General features: G+C 34.9%; 1 protein-coding gene across 1 annotated transcript in view; it reads left to right on the top strand.

The window, feature by feature from the left end:
* The first annotated feature begins 1492 nt into the window (after positions 1 to 1492).
* Positions 1493 to 21736, top strand: part of Galntl6 (polypeptide N-acetylgalactosaminyltransferase like 6) — a 1047155-nt gene continuing 1026911 nt past the window's right edge. The window contains exons 1-2 of the mRNA XM_034520732.2: positions 1493 to 2625; positions 3048 to 3354. Of these exons, the coding sequence (XP_034376623.2) occupies positions 2513 to 2625; positions 3048 to 3354 (420 nt within the window). The 5' untranslated portion in view covers positions 1493 to 2512. The remainder of the gene's footprint in view (positions 2626 to 3047; positions 3355 to 21736) is intronic.

Below are 21736 nucleotides of genomic sequence, written 5' to 3'. Positions count from 1 at the left end.
CATACTACTTGCGCGCACACACACACACACACACACACACACACACACGACATTTAAATGTTACAAATGCATATATATATATATATATATATATATATATATACACATATATATATACAGGTGCAACATATATATTATATAACATTTATAAATATACATTATAAGAAATGTTCTCCTAGTATCTACCTTGTATTTTGCATGTGCTTGGCCAGGAGACAAATAATAAGACCCACCCACTGTTGACAATTTTAATCTGTGACTGGATACTTTATACAGGCTCATCTACTAACATTTAAATGGTGACATGTCACTTAATTCCACATCCTGGGATTGGTAGATAATTCTGTGTATTGCTATATCCGACTCAAGAATCTTAATAAGGAATAAAAGAAGAGGTATTGCTTAAAATGTTGTTTTTATTATTTAATAGCAAAGCACTTTTAAGCCCTTTCCACCTTATCATCAGTAACTGTATCCAAAAGTGAAAAAAAAATATCCGATAAACCTAAATAGTACTCCAAGCACCTTTTCCTGCCTGTCAATTTATTCCAAAATTCCTCTCCCTTAGTACATGGCTTCAAGGCCTTCAAATTCTTCTGTTCTAGAGGTCATTTAACTCAGAAGAACGGGATTTGAAACTTACTCAGAACAGGTAAGAGTATACATGTGAGTGGGTTGTCAGCAGTGCTAAAACCCTCTTCCCTCTGAATTTTCAAATTGCACTTGTGTAAACTGTAAAGCAAACTACTTTTACTTACAGAAAGGACACATTCAAAATCTTTATTCAGTGTGTTCTGAAACTGTTCTGAGATGGCAAGTAATTCACAGAGAACAAGTACATACAACATAAAGCTTTATTTGTGTAGTCTTGGAGCCAATCTCTACAGTCACAGCCCATTTTGTTTTAAATGTATAACCTGAAGAGTTTAAGGCTTAACTCTCCAAGATTAAATCAGGGTCTTCAGAGGCTTGAGTCTGGGTGGATAGAAGAGACAGGGGCAAGAGAAAAAAAAAGACAGGGGAGGGAAATGAGAGAGAGAGAGAGAGGAGGGAAAAAGGAGAATGAAGAAAGCCATCTGGAGTAAAGTCTCTATATCTCAAGCATATGGGCATCACCCTCTAGACTGTAACAAAGAGGTGGCCAGGGTGTTTTGGGAGGCTCTGGACAGACTGACGCTGGGCAACATAGCATGTCCATCCATCACCTTCCTTAAGTACACACCGGGAGTTAGGCGCTCTGGATCCTGTGCCAGGCAGACACACAGGTTTTTTAGAGAGGCCACAGGTTCTCCTGTGTGTGTTGAATCAGTTTTCTACAGGGAGGGAAGGGTCCCATCTGCTGGAGAGTTATCTCAGTTCTAAGGTTTCTGGCTAACCAGGGACAGAGTGTGTGAGCTCAGCGAGGGACCAGAAGACCTCTCAGCTATAAGCAGCAGGAGGTGCAGGCATGCTAGGGGTGGAGAAGCATCAGTTAGTGAAGACAAATCTTAACCTGGGCCCCAGGTGCTGGCCGACTCCAGCGAGGTGCCTCTGCTCTCCAGTGTTGTCTGGAAGCTGCCGCTAGCCAGGCGGCCCACGCGTAGGGATCGTCTTCCTCCCTCCACGCTACGTACCGTACCTGGCTTGATCTGTAGATTCTGGGGAAACCCTTCTCTCAGGGACCAGTCCAGACTGGGTTGCCTCTGCTTGCTGTCGCTGCCGCGCCTGCCTCGCTGCGATCCCATCAGGACCATGGAGGAATTCTTCCAATGCCCTCCCGCTCAGGGCGACTTGGACTCCGGAATTTCTGGCCTGGCGCCTTTCGGGTGAGCTCAGAGACGAACCGGTCTCCCTGCCGGTTCGAGATTACCCGAGAAGAGAGGATCCGATTGTCCTGGAGCTGTAAATTGATTTCTCTTTCACCGCCTTCATCCTCCTCTCCTTCCCCCTAGGCTTTAGGTTTGTTTATGTAGCATCTGGCAGCCCCGAGGCAGTGGCCACTACCTTCCGGCCACCGCTCACCCTCCCCTCCCGGCTTCTGGGCTCCCGCACGTGGTAGACACCAGTATCGTCTCTAGCAGGCAAGAGACAGCCAGCGGGAGGCGGACGCCTCGGTGACAGCTCCACGCGCGTTCTCGCCATCCTCACTCATCCTCCGCGCGCCCTCTCCCACTTGTCTGTAAAGCCCGGTCACACTTGACATTCGCCGCCTGCCATCCGTCCCTTGACGTGAAGTGGAGATCGGAAATTCTGCCCTGGGGGTGCTGGTGATGCTTTGGTGGGTTCGTTCAGTTGCTGGAAAAGAATGGTAACATGAACAGTGGAGCGTGAGATCGTCGGCGGAGGAAGGGGACGACGAGATTGATGGGCAGAGAGCACACTTCTCTGAGGATCTCATTCCCAGGACTGTGCGAGGAAGGGACGTCTTAGCGCCTGCACTTCCTGGCTGGACTCCTGTGACATCTGTAGCCTCCTTTCAGCCAGGTTCCCAGGTCGCCTAGATGCTGTCTGCAGAGGAGTGTTCTGACAGCGCATGAAGATCCAGGAGTTTGTGAACACCTATCCAAACATAGTTCTGACCTGGTTATGGTGTCTCTGGACCCTGCCTGACAAGCTGGCTCCAGAGGGAGTTGAACTTGAGTTCAGGTGGGTTATCCCAAAGCAAGCAAAGAAAAAGCTGTTCGGGGAAGATAAGGAAGGTGATGTGCCAATGTCAAAAGCGGACACTTTTCTTCCAGACACTTGACTGGACCAAGCCACTCCCTCCCATTCAGTTCTCGCTTTTAATCTCCAACTCTACATCCCGGACCTCCCACACTAAGGGCGGGGGAAGGTGGGCAAACAGCGACAGACAAACACCTCCTATTTACAGATATATCTAGCATGCTCTTGACTTCCTCATAACTTATCATTATTCTCTGAAACGATCGTATTTACTCTGCTGCTTTATATTAATGGAGGTCAATAGACTTAATGATTTCCTCAGTTGAGTCGTTTATTTCTAAGCCAATAGATAATGCCGTCATCAGAGTTTTATGGGGGAAAGTAACTGTGCGTTTGTTCTGCAGATGGCCAACTCCCTCTGAACCCTGCAGATTGGTGCTGAGCACACAACAAAAGTTTTTAGCTTCCTCTCAGTTTCTGGTGCTTCCCAGGAAAGAGGAAAGGACTTTGGCATTAAACACAAGCAGCAGTCTGGGAGATATCTCTAACTTTTCTCCACTGTTACCATTTGCAATGAAGAGGAAACAGAAGAGGTTTCTGCAAATGACTTTGTTATTCACTGTGGCTTTAATTTTCCTGCCCAACATTGGTCTCTGGTCTTTGTACAAAGATAAACACCTGGTGAAATCTGCAGAACCCGCGGAGCATCAGGTAAGTACCAGCCAGGGCAAGGGTGGCAGGATGGGTTAGGTATGCACTGCTTTGGGGTACATAGAGTAGAGGTATGAGGAGTTTCTCCCAAGTCCTCATAGGACTGAATACAGACACTTTGGGGGGACTTTGGGCTCTGAGCAGGTCCTGGTTTGCAGCTAATGACGGAGTGAATGGAACATAAAATAAGAAAGAATCCAAGGTCAAGAAGAGAAAGTATACCCTTATAATTGGTCATTGATTGATTTTTGACTTGAAGAGGATGGGAGAGAGGCAGAAGTATGTTTGGTACAAGTTCAATTACAGGCATTGGTTTTTGCCTTCTGTCTTGTGTTCATGTCTAAATTAAGTGCATCTGGCCAACAAAGTTATTCAGATTTAAAGTGGTGTTCCAAAATCAATTTATATATATATATATATATATATATATATATATATATATATATATATATATGCTCAGCAAAATATTCTTATCCTGTGGAAACTTAAACTTTATCTTTAGTCTCCTCTGTTGCTAATGTGGTCTGGTAGGCTGCAGAGGAAGAAACTATTAAGAATGTATATGCAATCCCCCACCTCGAACATTTGATAACTTTGCTGCTAAAAGCTTTCCTTCATGTGCTAAACAACACACAGTGTGATATTTTGCTTTCCTTCTACTCAGCATGTAACTATTAAAATGCATGTTTGCAGTATGAATTAATCCTGTGTCCAAATAACTTTCACAGAGAATAAGAATGCCAACTATCCTTCCCAAAATGCTGATGAAAATCAATATTGGATTTCTGCTGATCAGTAAATACAACATGTATTTTTCTAAAGAAGGAAAACTTTGAACAAGGGATTGCAGCCTACTTCATGTAAACAATATACTTTTCTAGTTAGTACTAAGGATTGCCTTGGAATATTAACATGCTTAATTTCATGGGTCATCACCTGTATATTCTATGTACTTTTCTCACATAGACAGCAATAAGTAATTCACATCTGGACAGCAGCAATGTGTATTGATAGCAATTGAATAATTTTACCAATACTTAACAGAGTTTAAATTTGTATTTATGCAATGTGAGGATAGTTGCCAATTATATAGAAGATATCTGGTATTTTTTCATTATGAGAACTCTTTATCAGTGTCTGCACTACAAAAAAAAAAAAAAAAAAAAAAAAAAAAAAAAAAACCCTAAACGTAGGTTTTTAGTGAATTAGAATTTTGAAAGACAGTGCTGACATACATCCACTGAGTTGTGGATCTTGATCATACATTCTAGTTGAAATGTAGCGTCAGGTTAAAGTATTAATGGGTTTGGTCATTCTAAAAAATTCAGAGGAGGTGGGAGCCTTGGATGTGATCTCACTACCACATATTGATCATGCTTTCTTCCAATCTTTTATTCAAAGAAGGATAATGTTAATAGTAGTAGTCAATGCATTACTGTCAAAATTTCTATCATACTGAGAAAATTAAAAAGAAAAATATTTTATGTTATTATTTACTAATTAGTTATACAATCTAAAGAATTTTCTGGGATAGTTGGCATGAACTGATAATTAATTAATCTTATTAATGAGATTGTAAAAACTTAAAGGTTGGCTATTGATTTTGAGGCTTAATGAGAAAGCTGTTTGTCCATTAGCATAAAAAAAGTTACTTTTTAGCTGTTTCTAATTCTAATCTCCAGAGAAGTTTCCCTGATTTTGGTTCTTGTGACATGAATCTAATCCTTAGTTTTCAGTAATAAAATGACAGGGCTGGAAGGTTTGAGTGGCAAAAAAGCAGTTAGTTGTTCTTTCTGAATGTTTCTTACAGCCTAGAAAAATAATGTTGGTATTAGTGACAGAAATAGTACAAATAAAAATTCAAGAGAAAAGTTTTGAAAGCACAACAGGACAAAAAGATACTGATAAGATTTTGATAAATATCCTTACATAATTTAGCACTTCAAGCCAAATAACAATTTTAAAGTTTTTATTTTCTTACAGATTAAAAAAAATTGAAAATTGATGTGGAACATTCATGTCATTATGTAACTTTTGGATGAGTAAAAGTTAAATTATTAGTAAATGTGTTTGAATCAAAAGTAACTTGTGATTGAATATATATATATATATATATATCATGATGTGATATCAGAGTGTACTATCTTGCTAATGTGTTTCTGTTTAAACATTAGTGGTTTATATAGTATAAGCTGTACACACAGGATTTCAATGTGGCATGTGATGTGTTATTTAAATTCAGCAATGCATTTTCAAAAGATTATTTTTTTCAGAAATCATGTGTTACTACGTTTATCTTAATGCTGTAAAATGCTGAGCATGGGGATGTACCCAACTGCAAGCACTAGCAGCAATAAGGACCGCAGCTATTCAGAACACGTCAGCTGCTGATATGAGCTGGTTTATTTTCACAGCTGTTATATGCGAAACAACCAGTGGTTCTTGCTCAGAACAGTTGAAAACTTTGCGCAGGTTAAAATAAATAAATTATTACAATAAATGGCAGGAAACTAGCTCAAGTTAAGAAAGTTTTAAACCGTGAAAGCTTGAGGATCTTTCTCAAATGTCCAGGTTCAGTTTTTTTTTTTTTTAACCAGATTTCATCACATGTATTATTTCTAGCTATTATCTAATTTAACTTGTATGTGTTTTGCAATACAAGCTGAATTTAAAGAAGGTAATGTCTAAGATACAAGAGAAAGTGCCTTTGCCCTTTGGAACTTAATGTTTACCATATTTTGAAATTATATTGCATTATTACAAACTGTTAACATTTATAGTAGTTTTATCTTAAATATAGTATTTATAATAATTCTGCATGGTGCCAAAGAAGTAACAAAGTGCATAAGAATTCTCACATTATTCTACTTAAGGTTTTTTGTAGCTACCCCATTTCATCATAAATCCAAAGAAGATTGATACAATAATATTACTATACAATGCAAGCAACTAAATGGGCATTACAAGGTTGAAATTAAATATGTAAAATAACTCTTGGAGGAGTTTTAGAATTGAAGATGTTTATTTACATGTTTTTGCATTATTAAGATTATATGGTATTTTTCTTGACTTGATCACTCATTGGTTCTTATTGAAAAGCGTACATGTTACATTATTTAAATGGTATGTCTGTATAGTACAATGAATAATGGTTTATTGATTTTAAATATTATATTTAGATGCTAATGATATATATGTGATTGTTGGGTGATAAATCTTAATTTTATTTTTCTTTTTAAACATGCAAATGCTACTGTTCTTAAGTTAGAACTGCTTCATCTCTGCTACAACTTTTGGTCATAGGTGAGGTGAAAGGGTGACATAAAGAGTGATACAATAACTTAGAGCACCTACTGCCCCTCATAAAGTTATACATATTTTATATATTATTTACTCAAGTGTATGTGGGAAGACAACCTTAAGCTCTTTTAATTCTTAAAATATTCAGTATTTTAGCCAGCTTAAAATAAGTCAAAAAAACAAGAGCTGCGAAAAATAATGCAAGACTGTTTACATGAAGAGACTGGCAATTTTGTAATTAAAAAAAATTAAAGACATAAAATCAATACATTTCTAAGCACTGATTTCTGGGAACCATTCAGAATGTATAATTTCTAAAAATGGATGCTCATGTTGAGTTTCTAGCAGATGAAAAAACAGAAAACAGTTCAACAAAAAAATTCCCTAACTAGACTATCTGTCATTTGATCATGTAGGCTTCTTTATTTTTATTTAACTAACTTCAGAATTTATATTCACATCAAAGCTCTGCTGTGTTTGACATCGGATGAATTGTATAAAGTCCTAAGAATTTCCCATTGTGGATATAGAACTTTTATGAAGCAACATTCTGTTTTCTGTGTGACTACGTAACAACGTCACATGAGTATGACTAGCATAAGTTTCATTTCACTTTCTTCTATCCAATATCTGCTCTTAAAAGAGATAGTTAAGCATCTTTACAATCTTCCAGCTCATCCAATATCAATCAATCATTTCCTCATTTTAAGGTTAATTTTCCTTTTTGAAGGCAACATTATTTTCTTCAGCTGTGTGTGTTTATTTTTATATCTTTAATATAAACTCAACAGATAATTGGTACCCAGCATATGAAAGTTGTTTCATGCTTGTTTGTTATGTTAATTATTAAAGCTGGACAAACAATGTGTTTGTTCCTTTCCCATAAAACTTTTTAGTTACTAGAAACGCTAAAGATAAGGAATGAAAACTAATAGTTTTCACAATGCACCAAGATAGTCAACTCTTAATATAGGTGAATGATGCATTCATTGGATCCAAGCTGCTTTTAATTAGGAGTAATGTGAATTTTTAATTCGCGTTTGTAAGGTGTTTTATTTTTAATTTATGGAAAATTCATTCAGAATCACTATAGGATGGCAGCACAGATACCACTGTAACAAAGATTTTAATTATTTCCTGTGACACAGACGATCAGTACATGATGAGTTCATTACATTTCCCTATGGGAGATCATGTGAAGCACTGTGTTCTGCTACCAATCTGATCCAAGAAAGAAAGATAGAAAGAAAGAAAGAAAGAAAGAAGGAAAGAAAGAAAGAAAGAAAGGGAGGGAGGAAGGAAGGAAGGAGGAATGAGGGAGGGAAGAAGGGAGGCAGAAAGGTTTTACTATTCTCATTTCTGAGTTACACGTGCTTATCTATTATTCTCTCTCAAATAAATGAGTACTGTAATAGAAACTGAATCAAGCTGTAATATACGAAAAAATTATGAGAGACCCCGAGGAAGTTAAGATATATGCAGATATATGTTGAGTAAATTGTTAGGAGTAGCCATGACAACATTCAGGAAGTTTTCATCTCTTGTCTCTTCATAAGTATTTTATACCAATGAAAACCATCAAGTGGACATCTAGACTCATCTCACAGCAGAAGCTAAGACTTAAACTAAGAAAAAGGGATACCCTCACCTGATAGCATTTGGATTGAAATATGGGTACATTTGTGATACAATGATTATTTTTTTTTTCATGCTTGGCTTACTGATGGTCAAATATTGAGAAAAGGATATTGAGGGTCCATGAAGCTACATGAGAGACTGGAGTTCTGCTCTTCACATTTGTGTGTGTGGTTTCAGTAGTACTAACATAGAACCTAACATATATGGGACATTAAGACAATTTCAGTAAAGAGAAAAAGAATCTATTAGTACTCAGACATTTGCAGTCATTAGAAACTCTACTGCCACATACTAAATCTGTGGATTCCAAGATGGTCTCAATATGGAATTGTTATGCTTGAATAGCAGCAGAAAAGAATAAATGAAAAGCATGAGATGGAGAATATACAGTAGATACATTTATTTAAAATTTATAAACATACAACATCAGCAAAGGATCAATACAATTTTCTTCACCACCCACTGTTAGTATACTAATGTCTATTTCTAATACATTTACAAGGTGGTAGAAGAGAAAGGATTAAAATATAAAAGTATATTAAGGTTTTACTTCCAAAATTACTGATGAAGAATGAGGGCTTGATTAGCAATATCTCAATTGACACATATGGTTCCACTATGAAAATTTGCATATGACAAGCTATTTCATTTTTTATCACATATTGCGTACTGGAGTCTCTTGTTTTTTTTATTGCTTTCAACCTGTAATGGGCTGTTCTTCAAATCTGAAACTGCATTTAAATATTGTTAATGTACTTCTAGGACTCTATAAGAAAAACACAGCAAAAGCATCTGTCTCTGGAAATGTGTGCATCTAGCAAAAAGAAAAATGACAAAAAGATTAAGATGATAGAGGCTGTAGAGATTATACATGGGAAAATTAAAGTCTTTATATAATTAATATAGTTGTGGTTTCCATAGAGTGTGCTGGCAGCTACAAACTCTTGTAGGCATCATTGGTATCATGATGAGGGCCAGGAAGGCTGATTTTAAATCATTTCAAGTACCCAACTACTCAAAAAATAGTACTTCAGTTTTAGAATCTAAAACACCAGAGGCAATTATTGTAATAATTTTGAATATTTTTATCACATTAAAATGACCAAATTGACAAGGCTGTCATTTGAGTTTAAATGAAGTGGGTGTTATTTTCCCTTTATTTTTGATGTTTCCCCAGTAGGAAAGTATAAATGATCTTAGAAGGTGAAGAGATAACCATTTTCTGTATAATTTTTGTTCTCTTTTAGCAGGACATTATGTAAGCTTTGAATAAAATTAGCTTAGTTCAAATTCTGGTTCCATAATTTAGTGCTTTGTGATATCCGACTCTCCATGGATCTTCTACAGACCAACTTTCTTATAAGAACAATGAGTATGATGACACCTTTCTTGTAATGATACAGTGAGGATTAAATGCTTAACATATTCACGAGGATTGAAGCAGGCACTACAGGTATATATTATTGTTATTTACTTTGTAGCTATGTATAAGCATCCATTGCCTTTAGCAAGGTCATTAGTGTTTGTATAGAAAAGGTTTACAAATGCTTTCCCCCTGTCAAGATGAGATAGAAGAGCAACATCACTCACTGATGGGTTAAATCAGTTACACAGCATTATTTAATAAACAAAGTGGCTCTAGAAAACACGAATTTTCATTGTTTTGACTTACACTTAAGAAAGTTCATATTATATTGTTCATCACAAAAATTTGATAAAATTCTTTTTGACATATTGTTCTGAAATAATTTAAAAATGAAAAAATTTTTTTAATAGAAACCACCCTGATTTCCTTTAAAAATGAAATCACGTTGAGGTATCTCTTCCACTGTAATTACTTCTAAGAACTGAAGAACTATGTTTCCAATTCCTCCTTAACTTTTGGTCATGATATGATTATATTGTTTAATTTTTCAAAAGTAAATACAAACAACAAAGCAAAATAAAAGCAAACATAAAACAGGTGGAAACTATCAATATACTATAGCTTTTTATATAAAATTATTCCTGTAGAGGTAGAGGATGGAAAAACCTTCTGCATTCTGGTCAGTCTTTGCTTTTTAAACAGTTAATTAGAGATACAAGTGGTATTTACAGAACAATTATTGCACTAAGAATTTTCTTAGTGAGTGAACTACATTTAGAAATTGAGAAAATGACAGAGTCTGGGTAGAGTAGCCAGAAAACCAGGGAAGGTAGCCAGAAGCTTAACCTATCTAAACAAATGACAAGGCGCAAGACTCAGTATGAGGTAGATTCAGATACATCCAAGTTCAAAAGTCAAACTCTTCCCTTACAAAAGTATATCACTCGGCACCAGTATCTTTCTTGAATATAACTTTGATAATTTGGAGACACAAAGGTTGACTTCATTCATTTAGGTGTAGTTGAAGAAATTAAATGAATTCCTAAGTAAACATTTTTAGATACCTAAAAAATATTAAGAAAAACTTAATAAATCATATTCTATAAATTTTCTGAGTTTATAGAGCATCAATTACATTTATTAAATATTCATATATTGTATAAATATATTGAGAGTACAATATAGTATAATTTTTATTTGTTTGGTTACTGTTGATAAAATACTTACTATGCACTTAGCCCGTGATACTGTGATAGACTCTTAGGGAAATACACAGTGTTGAACAAATTAGTTCTAATTTGCTATTAGTTAAGAAAGGTTTCATTCACACCTGTAGTATAGAGCTGCACTAAATTGTTTTACAATTAATACATGTTCAGCACAGTATTTAGAAGAGGTAGGAAAATAATCAATGTTTTTAAATATTTATTTGTAGTCCAATTCTGACTACACAACAGTCTTATCAGAAGTCAAAAGAGTTTGTAAAAATAAGTGAATGACCAGACATACAGAATGAAAATAAAAACAAAAAGTGTATTTAAGTTTAGGTAGTAGGAACTGAAGAGATGAGAGCATTTATTGAGAATTATTATCTCATTAAACTAAGATAATAATGGCATTGACTTCCAAAATTCTCATGATAGCATATCAATAATCCATAAATAGTATGCTTATAATAACAGTAAAAAAATAGACTTTAATAATAAACTCCAAAGTAACTGACAGTTGTTTTTGAATCATCAAAGTACATGATATATACAGTGTTAAAGTTTTATATTACAAACATATTTACAAAAGTATTTATTAGCCATATAAGTGATTATTCCACCAATATCGAGTCTTGGTAGTAAATACTTTTCACATATTACTCCACTTCATTTGAAATCAATGCACATAAGAACATATGTGTAATAACTATACAGTGTGCACAATAACTAAGCATATGGAAATTAAAGGCATGTGTTCTAGATTCAGTTTTAATTCTTAACTAATTCTTTAGTCTTCAGTAAGTTTGTTTTCTTTTTATACATCCTATTTCTAAGTTGATCATGTGACGATGCATGCTTGGTTAAGCTGAGATAAAGGTTAAATTGAGGTAATGTATGCATATGTTTATCAAAATGAGTTGCACAAAGTAAGCAATTTAGCATCTTTACTCTTACACCAAAATTCAGAAAGCAGATTGGAAAAAAAGTAATATGTTTCTACAAGCATCATTTCATGAATCACCATACACTTGATGTGTTCTTCGCATGTTTGATGTATATGGTTGTTTACAAAGTGCATTTTGAAGTAATTTTGGTTGTTGCTTCACTCAGTTTTTTAGGTAGCCAATGTAGCAATAATACAATACTGACTTTGAAGGACTCACAGAACTAGTTTATGTGTCTAAGCTAATTTGATTCCAACAAAGACATAAGCTCTTCCCAGAATATACTTTCAGCAACGAATGATAATTTGATGACCTCCCTTTTCTCACACGCAAATTTTTAGTATTGTTCTTGTCATTGGACTTAGTATTAATTCCTGAGTATGCGTTCTGCCCTGTGGAAATAAACGATCTTTTGGCAATTATGTCAGAGCACCAATCTAAATGACTTCTGAAGAACAGTGTCAGCAAATGACCTTCCGGTTAAGTGTCTTATTAATTTTAAGGGGAATGGGTCAGATCAACTTTCTATTTTATTTTATGTCCCAACTTTAGTTTCCTCTCCCTTCTCTCCTTCCAGTGCATCCTTCTACCTCCTTTCTTGCCCTCCACCCATCCCCTCTCTCTCAGTTTCTCTTCAAAAGGGGTAAGCCTCACATGGATATCAACCAGTCATGGCTTATCAAGTTGCAGTAAGATTAGGTAAAACCTTTTCTATTAAAGCTAGACAAGAAAATCCAGTAGGAAAAGGGATCTCAAAGGCAGACAACATAGCTAGAGACAGCTCCTGCTCACCTTTAGAAATCCCTCAAGATGACCAAGTTATACAACTGTAACTTATGTACTGGAGACTTATGGATATCAGCGTTCTGCCATATGTGGGATTGCTAAACATCTTTTCCCATTCTGTAGGCTGCCATTTTGTTCCTTTGATGGTGCTCTCTGCTGTTTCAGTGTTTTAAAAAACTTTAAAAAAGCTTTTCAGTGTTTTGTTATATTAAAGCCCACATGACGGTGGATATGTACCTAACTCCTTCTTCTAGTACCTGCAAGAAAAAAGTGGGCTAGAAGGAGAGATGAAAAGCTGTGTAAAACTAAATGTGTGGGGATATAAACATTCTTCACTTCTATAGTCTGTATACTTTCCTCGATTATAATAATGCAAAAGACTAGTGTCAGGTTAACAAATATTGAATAAAACTGTCCACTTCCTAAATTCTGAAGTATTTTTTATTGGATATTTTCTTTATTACATTTCAAATGTTATCGCCTTTCCTGGTTCCCAACCCCTGAAGCCCCCTCTCCAATCCCCCTTCCCATGCGTCTATGAGGGTGTTTCTGCACCCACCCATCCACTCCTGCCTTCCTGCCCTCGAATTCCTCTACACTGGGGCCTTGAGCCTTCACAGGACCAAGGGTCTCTCTTTCCATTTTTAAACTTTCACCAGGTGAAAGTTTTTGAAGCTTGTTTCCATTCCAAGCCAAAGTTATTGAGTTCTAACCTGAAAAACATTTGTCAAAGACAGTAACAGAGTTTGAGTCAAGTGTGTCTGGAAGAACTAGCAGTTTCTCTTTTTTTCTATATTCTCCGTTTCCTGCTCACAATCCTCTTTTTTTTTTTTTTTTTTGGAAATTTTCCTGAGGCCTAATTTGATTAGCAATTGGACCAATGAATAGACAAACTTCTGAAATACTTTGAGAAAGGGTATTTGTTTCTTGAAAAATTTCATCAAACTGCTTTTAGTTATTGAAAGATACATACCTAGAGAAGTGTTGTTAACTTAGTCTCTGCTAATTCTCTCAGTTGTGTTGTTTCTAAGACTGGCAGTTGTATCTGTATCCCAAACTATGCAGCAAAGAAGTCAGTATTAATTAGATTTGTCACCATGAACCAACCAAACAAATAAATAAAAAAAAACACCTTTGTAAACCAAAAATGTCAACTAGCAGAATAAACCTCACATCATCTCCCAGGAATGACTAGATTTTTCTTCTGCTTTCCTCTTTTCCAAAGTTGCTTTTGCCAACTTTCTTTCTCTACTCAAATTTTCCAATACAACTTTGGGTTGTATTGAACCAGTAACCTTGCTTCACTCTTCATGCAGAGCATGTTACTTTCATACTGGGAGAACAAAGACTTTTCTAGTATATAGAAGATTTATCACAGTGGTGAAGGAGGAAAGGAAAGGTACCTAGAAAAGGAGGAAGGGGGACTTAGAGGAAAGAGAGAAGGGGAACAGAAAGAGAGAGAGAAGAAAGAGAAAGTAACACTTGGGAACAGAGGGAAAAGAAGAGAGAGAGAGAGAGAGAGAGAGAGAGAGAGAGAGAGAGAGAGAGAGAGAGAGACAGAGAGACAGAGAGACAGAGAGACAGAGAGAGACAGAGAGAGAGCGCACAACATCATTTATTTGGGTGTTTTCCAGTATCTTGATTTCTTCCAGTTGTTATGGAAATCTGTCTTTTGGGTTAACATAAACTTAAATCCTCTATCCACACTGTAAGTCACAACTTTATTTTAGGAAAAACAATATACTATTTCAGTCTTTTCATCTATGATATATCATTCATATTAATATATTAATATTTAAAGATAAGCTTCTCCCACTAATAGTTTGGAGTCAGGTACAAAAAGGAGAGACAGAGAGGGTAGGAGGGAGAGAGAGAGATGGGGGGATCTTCATTGGCACAAAGCACTGTTTCTGCTGTTACTGCTTTGTCTTTTTTACTAATGAAATGATACATTGAATTACTGGATTTCTATTTCTGTGTACTTCAGACGTAACCCAATGTCTACTTTAACATTCTCCAGCCTCACCAAAATTCCCTTGGTAGCTAATTCTAAGGGCTCATGTCGTTATTCATACTGCTTTATAGAACGTTATTAAACAGTACCACCTATGGCTAATAATCTTCATCCAAGGGAAAGAGATGCTGGCATGGGAACTCCTAGGTAGAGGATGTAGGAAAAAGCAGTTTGAAAAAAGAAGTGTGGAGTAGAGAAAGAAAACATCAGAGTAATCCTGTACTGAAACTTTAAGCTTCATTGTACAAACCCTCTTTCTAATTCTCTATCTAGACTGGCCTCATCCAATGCCACCCATATATAATAATGTATATAATATGATATGATACAATGTATGAATTTAAATAATATATATTTATATATTATATTATAATATATAAATATTTGATATATATTTATAGTGTCCTTTAAACATTACTGTTATCAGAGGTTTTGAACAAAACCCTGACACCAATAATCCCATTAAACTGATCTTGGTCGCTTGTCTCAACCTGTTGAGGAAAGAGAAGAGGAATGATGAAATACAAAGAGAGGGTGTTTAGTCAACGTACATTGGAAAGACGAACAATAACCCCAATATTGTCATGTTCATTTATGGGAGAAATAATTGGATGCAGGAGTGGAAAGTGGAAAAAGTAAGTTAAGATGTCTTTCCAGTTTCTATAGAGATCGATCGCCCTTAAGTCATTGACATAACTGCATGTAATCTTAGCATATTACCACAGAGAAGTTGATAGACATATAAGGAGTGCAGAGATGCCAGGCTTTCCTCCTGCTTTGATTATATGTAGTCCCAAGTGAGGAGGCAACACTTTCAAATAAATGCAAAGTCTAAGTACCTTTTACTTGAAAAAACCATATATACAAATACATACACATACATATACATAGTGTATGTGTGTGCATGCGTGTGTGCATGTATATGTGTGTTTGTGTCTGTGTTTGTGCGCCTGTGTGTTTGGAGGGGACCTGAGCAATTACCACTTCATGTTCTAATCTCTCCCTAGGCATCTCTCTCTCTTTACTCCTGATGACTTCAGTTTTTAAGTGTAAGTTATCTCATAAATTATTACTTGTTATTGACATTTCTCTGCTAAAAGCATATCTACAAAGGAACCCAAATTCTAAATCTGGATAACTTAAACTTTAGATGTCTGAATTAAATTTATCACCCAATTCCACTCCCTAAATTCATTCTACATCCCTTATCTGAATGAAGGGCACTGCCATTTATCAAAGGTCAAGGTCTAATCATCACAATTGGGCACTAAGTATCATTGTTTTAAGTTCAATCAATTACTAAGTAGTGCTTCCTTCTGTGACTCTTTTCCTTCTCTTCATATCTTTTTAGCACCCATGTCACACTATCCAGTTAGGGCCAGTGTAAGCACTTGACTTGAATTTTAAAAGGGATGCTTCACCTTGGTATTCTAGCCTTCCAAAGTCTACAAGTCCATCCTTAAAGAGTACAGAGTTATTTGTGAATGGCACTGAAAAATAGTTGGTTACCACCTACCATCAAGCTTTTCTGCTGTTAGAATAAAGTACAATTCTCCAGTATAGCTTAATCAAACAGTACTAGATGTGAAGTCAGGCATGCCTGCTTATCACGTCTCTGACAAAGCTCTGGCTTCAACCATCTTGCATTTCATGAAATTTCCTGAGATATCTTAATCGTTTTTTGTTGTTGTTTTCTAAATCTTTGCATATATTTTATCTTCAGTCTTTCCTGAATAACTTGACTTTCCTCAACTTTTTTGAATACCTTTTCTTGACTTTATGCTTCCTAAAGTTGGTCTTAGCTCCTAATTTTTGCTCTACAATCACAAAATTATTAAATCTTTATACTCAATATGTATTTATATATTTAGCAATCATTAATATGTAAATTTTTAGAACTGGCAGATGTCCTGAATTGTGGTTCCTTAAAAAAAAATCTATGCATGTCTGCAGTCTTCATGTAAGTTTATTTTGTAAATGACATCTACATATATGATTAACTATATGAGGTGGAGAGGAAAACAGAAGGAGATGCAATGTGAAGAAAGAGGAAGGAAGGAGTTTATCTGTCCCTCTGTCAAATGTGTATAAAGGAGAAGACAATCTGAGAGCTGAGAAAGAGATTGGACTAATATTTTCACAAGCCAAGAGACACAGTGAATGCCAATAGTCATCAACCCAAGAAACCACATTAGGGTTGTTCTTGTAGCTGTAGGCAATATGCAGCCCTACATCATTTGGATTTCAGATTTTGGGCCTCAGAAATAAATTTTCTTTTAGAAGGCATGGTATTATTTACTCTTTGTAACTCAGTGTCAGGAACTAATATGTAAAAAATTATCTACATTTCTACATTTTGTTTTTTTCCTAGCATTATCTAACCAAAGACTAAGTGCTTAGAAAATATTTTCTGAAAGAATGAAACACTTTCTTTTCATATATTGAGAAAGGTTAAATTGAGTTACATGCATGAACAAAGTATAACCTAAAGTGAAATTTAAATATATGTGGGTACTACTAAATAAGAATATAAGAAAGCATATTACTGTCATTAGCTTGTAATGAATAAATATTTTATGAGGTACATTTTACTGTCAATATTATCCAGTTTAATTAATGTCTTACATCAAGATATGATTGATATCAAAATTGAAAATCACAGAGATAATATCTACCCTATACACATCTGGGTATGATGTAGACAATATGAATTACTTGATTTAATTTATTCAAACACTGAAGCCATGTTTAAATAAGCTACTCATATGTTGTCACAATACAATCATTAAATGAACTCTTTGTAATTATAGCAACATCAATAGTATGTATAAGAAATAACATAACTCTGCATTTAAAAAAACAATAGAAATTCAGGAAAGGCTTATTTGTTATTAAATTTTACCAATTACAAAAGGAACATGTAGTTGATTTTATTATTAAGCCTACATGGGAAATCTAAATAGCATGCACCATTTTGAAAAAGATGTTATTTTGTAAGTTAGACTGTTATATGTCAAGGGATTTATTTTAATTTGAGTACTGTCAAACGTTAAGTATTTTATTAGTTTGATACTCCAGTGTGATTCCTCCTAGGGACAGCTCCTTTCTTTTTGAAAGTCTCCTTTGACTTTTCTGGCTTCATTGTAATTAATGGTGATATAGTACAAACGTGGAAGCCCGAGGAACGGAAGAAATTCAAGGGCAAAACTTATGAAAGAGATTAGAGAGAAATTACCGGAGCTAGAAAAGATATGTCAAGTTTTATTTGGTAGCAATATATTAAGCATGGTGTCTCGAGGGGATGTATCTTACTGTTCTGGTAATTAAATAGCATTGTGTTTGATGCATGGACTCCACACTATACTTCAGAAAGCACATTAATTATGTCTCTCCTCTTTGAGTAGTATTCTGGTTAGCTTTGAATGTCTGAGCTTTTTATTTTGACATTCCTAACTCTCAACTACCTAACTTTGAACTCCTTTCATTTTGACTGTTTTAGGGTTCACCTCAATAGTGTATTCAAGTGATCTTTAATATTTATTATCTGAATTCCATTTCTAAAGCTCTGGGAAAATGAAGACGTTTGTTGAAAATTATATTTACTTCATATTATTGGGACAATGGTACCACAAGCAAAAGTATAATGTGATAATTCTTATACTTAGGAAAATGGGATCTATGACATGACTCCATATCACAGGATTTGTGAAAATATAATATACCTGAAAGGACTGAGCTGTATCAATCAATATGTGAAAGTATGTGCAAACATTTTAAGCCAGCTCTCATCTGAATACTTAAAATGTATTGTCTGAATTGTTATACTTTGTTTTTTTTTTATGAGTGCTGTTGTTCCATATACTTTAATTTCATATATCTTTATTTTCAGACATATTCTACCACTGTGGTGGTTTAATAACAATATATTGAATCAGAATGATTGCTTACTGACTCTGAATGGTTGATTAATGATTTATGCATATAGACAAGTGCTAATTTATTTTCTAACAGAAAATATACTCATTTAGAAATGTCTTATTATCACCTATTAATTGTACATGGAATGGGCTGTGGTGCGGTATTTCCATTAGTGTATCTTCATGTTCAGGAAACCCATAAGGCGTTTTTCCATTTTCCTGATCCACACCCTTCTTGGTCTCTAATAATCAGTTAGATTTTTTTTTTCAGCTCTGCTTCTTTTAGCTTCCGCATATGAGAGAAAATGTGGTACCTGTCTTTCAGTGCACAGCTTGTTTACTTAACATAATGTCTTCCAATTACATCCATTTCACTGTAAATGACAGCTTTTCCGTCTTCTTTATAGCTGGAAAATATTCCATTTCATCTCTTGATGAAAATCTCAGCCAATTCATGTTGAATTTACAAGATCTGTATGTTCTGTTGAAAAAATAATATATTGTAAATATTTTTCTCTAGGTAGAATTAATCCTGTTATATATATTTGATATTAAAAATGTAAAATATTGATCTATACATTTCCGGCTTATTATTTTCTGTAGCTTAAAACCCTAAATTGATTAAGTCATTCTTATTTATTTATGCTCACTTATCATATATATATATATATATATATATATATATATATATATATATATATATATCTCCCTTGTTCTTATTCAATGTCTACTTTTATTCCTCATTCTGAATGGCTGGTTTGCTTGCTTGTTTGCTTATTGGCATAGTCTCGTGTTTTTATCCAGGTGATCTAAAACTGATTGATCTTTAATATCAACTTTTGAATTGCTAGAATTATAGCATGTCACCTATATTTTAAACAATATTCCCCTTCCAGTAAAAGATCAATTGCATGTGAATTAATATTTTTTCTATGACCATCTTTGAAAGACAGATAAGTGTGCTACATAATACTGAATAATATCCTTGTTGTTTATGCAGTGAAATGTCACCTCAGCCGTTCTTTCGTTTGGCTTATTTGAGTAATTATTTAAAAACTGAACTTTAGCTTAGCAGTTGTGAATAAAAATATTTTTATTTATTTTTGGACATAAGCCCATAAGCCCATGAAAACTGTTATGAGGTTAAAGGATAAGCGATAAGTAGCTGTTCCCGCTGGCTGATGCTGAATATTGGTAGCTAATATATGTGCATTTCTAGACAAACATAAGCTTGTGATACGCTTCCCAAGCCTCCCATCATCAAAGGGAAATATTTGAACCACACATCCTCAGTCAGCCCACAAGATACAGATTAGGGAATTACTTTGCATTTTTTTTTTAAAGCTGCCTCTAAATGCTCACTTTAATTAATACAAAGTGGCATGGGATGGTCCAACTGATCTTGATGGTTCTTCCCTAAGGTTCCACAAATAGACAGGCTAATAGCATATTCAGATGTGTTAAGAATAGTTAGGTCCAGGAAAACCGTATGTAAAATTTAGGCACTTAAACAACTTGTATTTTTTTTTTTAATTAATAATGTGAAGTACAATACAAATTGGTTGTCTCTGTGTGTCCATAGACATACTAGCGTGTACACATGTTTAAATATGTGTGTCAGCCAGAAGTCAATAACTGTATCTCATTCACTCATTTCCAATTTTATTTTGGGGACAGGGTTTTTCACTATATAGAAAGTACACTACATTAGGTTGAATGGTTAAAGATGTTCTGGGTTCCACCTCTGTCTTCCTCACCAGTAGATTAGAAACACTTGCCACCGCACTTGGCTTTCTACATGAGTGCTGGGAATCTGAGCTCAGATCACTATGGTTGTGTGGCAGGCCCTTTATTGGCTAAGCCACACCTACTATCCCTTTATATTTGCATGAATATAATGGCTGCTCAATGAATTTCTCCTAAAAGTGGATGTTTTCCTCTTTTAGTTATGCTTTATTTGTTGCTAATCTCAAGTGTATGTTTTATATTTAATTATAACTTTTGCTGAAAATGTTAATATTAATAATTAAGTAGAGTTGGGGCAAATAATATTATCCTACTACATTGTATCTGGTTAAATCTGTAGTATTCTGAAATTTGGATCACCCACATTGTGCATGGGTGTATAGGCATCTGGGTGTGGGTGAGACTGCATGTTTCTTATGTGTTTTGACATGTGTGTGTACATGTGTTTCTGTGGGATCCTATACCTGAGAACTACAAATTGACACTGCTGTTTCTGGTGATCACTTTCCACTTCTTTCTACCTCTTTTTTTTTTTTTTTTAAGATCCTTCTGTCTCTGTTTCTACATTCATGATTACAAGCATGTGTCACCACCCAGACCTTTTGCATAGGTACCTGGGTACAAACTCAAGTTTCTTCCTTTTGTGGCGAGTGCATTACTGACTGAGCTTCTTCCCAGTCCCACTTACTATTCCACTGATTATTTATGCACACAATTTATTATTTTATTTTTTTGCTGTTCAGTCACATAGTCATATTTTGAATGTTGTGTAAAGCGTGTTATATGGTATAATAAAGAGAAATTTAATTGCCATTCTTCATCTCTTCTTTTTAATGATATTGCCTATGTTAAAATATTAACAGATAGTTCTAATTGTTAAATCACCTGAATATACATTCCATATAAGCACATAATTTGATCTATTGAGTAAATATTTCTTCCAGTCTATCAAAGCAAATAGAGTATTGAATATTGTGGTAATGTTGATAATCTTAGCCCTTAAAAGGAAAATGCAGGAAAGTCTGGTGTTCTGGGCCACTTTGAATTACATATAGATTTTAAGACCACCCGGGGATACAAAGGCAGACACATTTTTCTTAATGACACATCATATAGTGTACACACACACAACACACACACTCACATGCACACTTGTATTTTCAACTATAAGGCCTACTGGTCTTATTTTCTTTGACCACATTTCTTTACAGTAGACTGTTCTTTGTCATATAAAGTGTAATACTTCAGATGTATTACAACTACTGCAGGTAAATACTGAGCAATTTTCTAACAAAAAAATCCTCTTCATTTTTTATTAAACCTTGCATATAGGTTTTCATTATCTTGTAAAATCTTTGGTATTTATAAAGTGTCCACTTATATTAAGATTAGTTTTTAAGAAAATTCTTCATATTGCCTGAATTTTTGAAATTCAGGTATGAGTTTTTAAGCAAACACGAAGG

The sequence above is a fragment of the Arvicanthis niloticus genome, chromosome 16 (genome assembly GCF_011762505.2).
Source record: "Arvicanthis niloticus isolate mArvNil1 chromosome 16, mArvNil1.pat.X, whole genome shotgun sequence".
Taxonomy (NCBI): Eukaryota; Metazoa; Chordata; class Mammalia; order Rodentia; family Muridae; genus Arvicanthis; species Arvicanthis niloticus.
This window is presented reverse-complemented; position numbering and strand designations above follow the sequence as displayed.